Raw genomic sequence first — 5,565 nt, 5'->3', positions numbered from 1 at the left:
GCATCACTTTTCTCCCCCTTATTTGGGGGTAAAAGGCCCCCGGGGAGAGGAGGGGGACCCCGGCATCTCTCCTGGTGGCAGGAGGGAGGGGGTGGCTGTGGGGTGCAAAAGCCCCGCCGGGTTTGGGGGGAGAGGGGCCGGAGGGACCCGGGCGCTGTGGGCAGAAGGGAAGGGTGAGTTTGGGTTTTTGTCTTTGTTTTTGTTATTTTTACCTTCTGTTCTGGTACCACGTTTTCACCTGCGTGTCGGTGAGGTTGAGGGAAGCTGCCAGCTCCATCCTGTCCTGGACGCTCAGGTATTTTTGCCTCTCGAAGCTGCGCTCCAGCTGGGCCAGCTGATGGTCGGTGAAGGCGGTGCGGGCTTTGCGCGGCTTTTTCAGCCGCACCGGGGGACTGTCCCGGGAGCTGGAGATCTCTCGGTCCCCTTCTTCTTTCACTGGGCAGAGAGGGAGGAAGAAAGACCGGGTCAGGGCAGGAAGGGAAAGGAAATACCCTCAAAAGAGGGGGCTAACCCGCTGCAGCCATGAGCCGGAGGAGCCGGGCTCAGGCACCGACCCGGACTCACGGCGCAAATTTACTTTACAAACCCATCAATTTTAACCCCGGTTGCCCAAGGGGGAATCAGGGGGTCCTCGAAGCGGACCCGGCCTTTCCCTGTCCCAGGGGCCTGGGAGCGGGGCTGCGGGGAGCCCCGGCCCAGCCCCGCTGCGCTCCTGCCCGCAAAAAAAAACCCCGCATCTCCCTCAGCCCGCATTTCTCTGCTGGGACCCTGCTCCGGGTTTGTTCCCCAAACCCCAGCAGCTTTCTCGATGCTTGAATTTATTTTTTTCACCAAACCCCAGCAGCTTTCTCGATGCTTGAAGTTATTTTTTCATTCCTCTCTCTCTTTTTTTTTTTTTTTTCCCTTTTTAAACCCTAAACCAAAACTAACCCAAAATAAAAATTGTGAGCCCGCATTTTTGGGGAGGAAAGTGACCGCGGTGGGGCTGGTTCTACCCCCTCCGCGGAGAAGCCTCCGTCCTCCCGGGGCGCGGAATCTAAACCAAAACTAACCCAAAATAAAAATTGCGAGCCCGCATTTTTGGGGGGAAAAGTGGCCGCGGTGGGGCTGGTTCTACCCCCTCCGTCCTCCCGGGACGGGAACAAACCTCTCCGGGGCGCACAACGAAATACCGGGGAAGGGGCTCCACAAGCCCGTGCCCGCGCTGTTATTTATCTTAAAAAAATTGCAGAATGAACCGGGCTGGCGGCGGTTCGTTAGCGCGGCCGGTACATTACGCACCGGCGGAGCGACGCGGGAATTTACATTAATAGGTGACAACAAACCTCTCCGGGGCGCACAACGAAATACCGGGGAAGGGGCTCCACAAGCCCGTGCCCGCGCTGTTATTTATCTTAAAAAAATTGCAGAATGAACCGGGCTGGCGGCGGTTCGTTAGCGCGGCCGGTACATTACGCACCGGCGGAGCGACGCGGGAATTTACATTAATAGGTGACAGGAAAATATCCGAGAAAAAAAAAAAAAAAGAAAGAAAAAAAGAAAAAGGAAAAATAAATCTCTGTTTGTGCTCGCCTTCCCCATCCTCCTGGAGGAGATTATGTGGCAAAAAGTCTCAGTTTATACAAAGCGGCGGCGTTTGGTTGTTTTTGATTTTTCTTTATTGTTTTGTTTTGTTTTTTACGGGGGTTTATGTTAAAATTTGCTGGTGGCGGGGGCTGGAGCCGAACGCGAGCTGGTTCCTCTCTGTAGGAAGACAATAATCCGGTTAATTGAGCCACCGGGGAGTGAAACCCTTCGACCAGAAATCCCGGCTCTGGCCGAGCAGACAGAGCCCCAGCCGGGAACCAGCCTTAAAACACGGAGACCCGGCTCCGGTTCCCGGTGAAAGCGGCGGCCCCGGGACGGGACCGGGGGATGGGGGGGGGCGGTCCCGGGGTCCCGGCCCCGCTTCCTCCCGGGGAAGGCCCGAAACTTTGTGCGGAGTTTTGCGGCGGAGAAAAGCCGGGTCCAACCTCCCGCGCCCAAGGGGGAGGCGAATCCCCCCCCGGCCCCCGAATGGCCCTGGGCTCCTCAAAAAGTTCCTACTCGCCAAAGGGATGCGCTCGGTGGCGGCAGCGGCTTCCCCCGCCGGCTCCGGCTCTCTCCCCCGTTAGTCCTAGCTTAAAAAAAATAATATATATATGTATATAAAACGGGGTTTTCGGCATTTTGGCGTGGGCCAAATCCTGCCGCCGCCGCTGCGGGTTAGGCCCGGCCCCGCAGCCCCTTTGCGGGGTAAATTAAGGGCGTTTTGGCCCAGAAGAAGCAATTTTCAAAACAGCAAAAAGGGATCTCGTTGGGAGCGTGGTCCTTCGCCCGCTACCCCACTGAAGCGGTGTTTTTACCCTCATCTAAGATGTGGTTTCCTCCCCATTTAAGCTGTAATCCCCCCCCCCCAAACTGTGTTTTTTACCCCTTTTAAGCTGCGTTTTTCCCCCGATTTAAGCTGTGTTTTTCTCCCTGTTTAAGAGCTGTTTTTTTCCCCTACTTAAGCTGCGTTTTTCCCGTGGCAGGGGCAGGCGAGGAGCCGAGCGCGGCCGCGGTAACGGCCCCCACCCAAAACGGACGCCCCCAGCCCGGGCTCGGCCGCCTTAGGGGGGTGCGGAGAACCCGCATTTCTTCTTCTCCCTCGCCTCTTTCGCGGCTCGGCGATTTGGGGAGAGGGGAGAAAAGCCGAAGGAATTCGGGGAGGGGGATGTAGGAGGCGAAAACAAACCGCCGAGGTGGGAATCGCGGCTGGTTTCGATCCCGGCCCTTAAAAACGGCGGGACCGATCCCAGCCCCTCTCCCGGGTCACTTCCAGCCCCGGTACCGACCGGGGGTTCCGTCCTTCGTTCAGAGCGAAAATCCCCCCGCGGTGCCCGGCGTTTGGAGGCTCCTTTGGGCCAATGTTTTTATTTCCATGAACCGGTTTCAGCGCGGCGGCTCCGGGCGGGCCGAGAGGAATTTGCAGCCGGGCCGGGGCTCGGCCCGTTCCCCCTTTTCATACCAGCCCCCACAAATCCAGCGGCTCCATTAGGTGCCATCACCTCCCCTTTCTCCCCCCGAGCCGTGTCCCTTTGCCTTCCCTTCGCAAACACCCGGCAAACAATTTTCCCAGGTGAAAGTTTTTGCAGGGGTGATGGGGGTGGGATGGGCGAAGGTACGCGCGACAAACTGCTCCGGGGAACCAGGACCGACCCCGGTTCCCCCCTCCCCCGTGCTGTTCCCGTGCCTCGGCTGCCTCGGGAGGAGGCCGGGAAGGGGCTACCGGAGGCCCGGGAGGCCGAAGCCCCCGGCCCGGGGCGAGCAGCCGCCGCATCCAGCTCCAGTCCCCGCCGGCGCCGTGGATGCGGCCCGGGGCTCCCCGGCTGCCGTGCTCAGTTTTAAACCATCTCCAAAATGATAACAGAAATAATACAAATCGAATCCAACCCTGCTGACTTTCTTGTTTGTTTCTCACCGGAGCAGAGGAAATACCCGGCAACAAACCCGTGATTAACCAGGACCGACCCCGGTTCCCCCCTCCCCAGTGCTGTTCCCGTGCCTCGGCTGCCTCAGGAGGAGGCCGGGAAGGGGCTACCGGGGGCCCGGGAGGCCGAAGCCCCCGGCCCGGGGCGAGCAGCCGCCGCATCCAGCTCCAGTCCCCGCCGGCGCCGTGGATGCGGCCCGGGGCTCCCCGGCTGCCGTGCTCAGTTTTAAACCATCTCCAAAATGATAACAGAAATAATACAAATCGAATCCAACCCTGCTGACTTTCTTGTTTGTTTCTCACCGGAGCAGAGGAAATACCCAGCAACAAACCCGTGATTATTTTATCTTTGTTTTCTTTTTTTTTTTTTTTTTTTTTTTTTTTTTTTTTTTTTTTTTTTTTTTTTTTTTCTCCCAGGCAGAAACCCGCCTCCGGTTCTCCTCTCCCCTCTCCCCGCCGGTAGGAACGAAACGACCGGATCTTCCCCCGCGGAAAACAGCCCGGCGGATTCCCCGGGCGCGTTTGGGGAAACATCGATCTCTCCAACCCTTTCCACGGAGGCAAGGACAGAGCCCCATCGAGTCCCGACGCCCCAAGTTTTCCCAAGTTAGTGCCGACCCCGCCGTCATTTCGGGGGCGACCGGTACCGCGACCCCCCCATCCCCGGAATCGTCTCCGCAGCGAGCTCCGGGCTCACCGGGAGGCTTCGGGGCCGCCGGAGGCTTTGGGTCCAAAGCAAAGCCCAGTGGGGCGAGCGGCTCTTTCTTACCTTTGTACTCGGAGTCCGAGGAGGAGCTGCTAGTGTTTTTTTCCATTTTCTCCCTAAAGTCCTCCCCGGGTTTGGTGGGGATCCTGCCCGCCGGCTCCTGAGGTCCATTGGTGCTGGAGTAAGGCGCGCAGGCGGCCAGGGGCTTGCAGTCGGCCAGGATGTCTCTGATGAGGAAGGAGGAGGTGACGGTCCGGGACTGGGAAGGAGCCGAGACCTGTCCCGGCTGGAGATGGGCATCCAGGCCCGGCCGCGGCCCCGCCGCCTCCAGGCACTCGCGGCCCGGTGAACGGGGCGAGGGGCACCCGCTGCTGCCCTCCGAGCGGGGGCTCAGCTCCAGCGGGGACCGGCCGTCGCCCACCAGCGGGTCCCCCTTGGGCACGGCCGGGCTGCCGGCTCGGTGGGAGAGGATGGAGTCGATCCCAAAGCCGGTGGAGCCCTCCATGGCCCCCGCGAGGTGCCGGCGCTCACACGGGCATTGGCGGGGAGGGAGGGCGCGGCGGAAGCGGTTTGATAATGATAATTAACAATAACAGGAGGGGAGGGAAAAAGAAAAAAAGAAAAAGAAAAGAAAAAGGTAAATTTTTTTTTTTTAAAAAATAATGAATAGAGCAAAGTTCAGTCTGGGATCCGGGCAATAATTGCTGCAAGGCTCTCCGAGGCGCCGCGCGTTAGATCCAGGGCTGCTCCGTCTTCAGCATCGCGCCCAGCTGCACTCACAGACAGACAGACAGAAGAGGGGGGGAGAGGGAGGCAGAGTCAAACTTTGGCCGCGAAGGGGATGGGGGTGAAGGGGGACGGACCCCAACCTCACCCGGGGTCCCGGCCCCCTTACCCGGCCACCCCACCCTTGCCCGGAGCCGCGGGGCTGGGGGGCAGCCCGGGGTCTCCCAGCCGGAGGTGGGGAGGCAGCGATCGATAGTGATGCTTCGCAGCGCCTTAACCACTTAATGATCCAGAAATCAATGGGGAAGGGCGAGGGGAGGGCGGAGGGGGTGGCCAGCCGTCGGGCCGCCGCGGCGCCCCCCCCCTTCCCCGCCAACACCTCGGACAGCCCCGAGGGGGGGGGCGGGAAACCGGAGTCACTCCGGAGTCGGTGGCGCCTTCAGCACCTCGGACAGCGCCCGGCGCCGGAGTCACTCCGGAGCCTTCAGCACCTCGGACAGCGGCGAGAGCGCCTCACCCACCGCGGGGGGGGGGACGGAGGGAAATGGGGGAAAATAGGGGGAAAAAAATGAACTTGTGCCACTCTGGTTCGGGGACCCAGGCACAGCCCCCCCACTTCTCTCCCCCCCTCCCCCCCCAACGG

The 5,565-nt window shown here is 60.3% G+C and overlaps 1 protein-coding gene across 1 annotated transcript in view; it reads right to left on the bottom strand.

Annotated features, from left to right (window-relative positions):
* Positions 1-5,463, bottom strand: part of BARHL1 (BarH-like homeobox 1) — an 8,944-nt gene extending 3,481 nt beyond the window's left edge. Inside the window, exons 1-2 of the mRNA XM_014942787.1 lie at positions 4,260-5,463; positions 213-435 (exon numbers count right to left, since the gene is read on the bottom strand). Coding sequence (XP_014798273.1) covers positions 213-435; positions 4,260-4,701 — 665 coding nt within the window. The 5' untranslated portion in view covers positions 4,702-5,463. The remainder of the gene's footprint in view (positions 1-212; positions 436-4,259) is intronic.
* Between the last annotated feature and the right edge of the window lie 102 nt (positions 5,464-5,565).

The sequence above is a fragment of the Calidris pugnax genome, unplaced genomic scaffold (assembly GCF_001431845.1).
Source record: "Calidris pugnax isolate Ruff unplaced genomic scaffold, ASM143184v1 scaffold102, whole genome shotgun sequence".
Classification (NCBI taxonomy): domain Eukaryota; kingdom Metazoa; phylum Chordata; class Aves; order Charadriiformes; family Scolopacidae; genus Calidris; species Calidris pugnax.
This window is presented reverse-complemented; position numbering and strand designations above follow the sequence as displayed.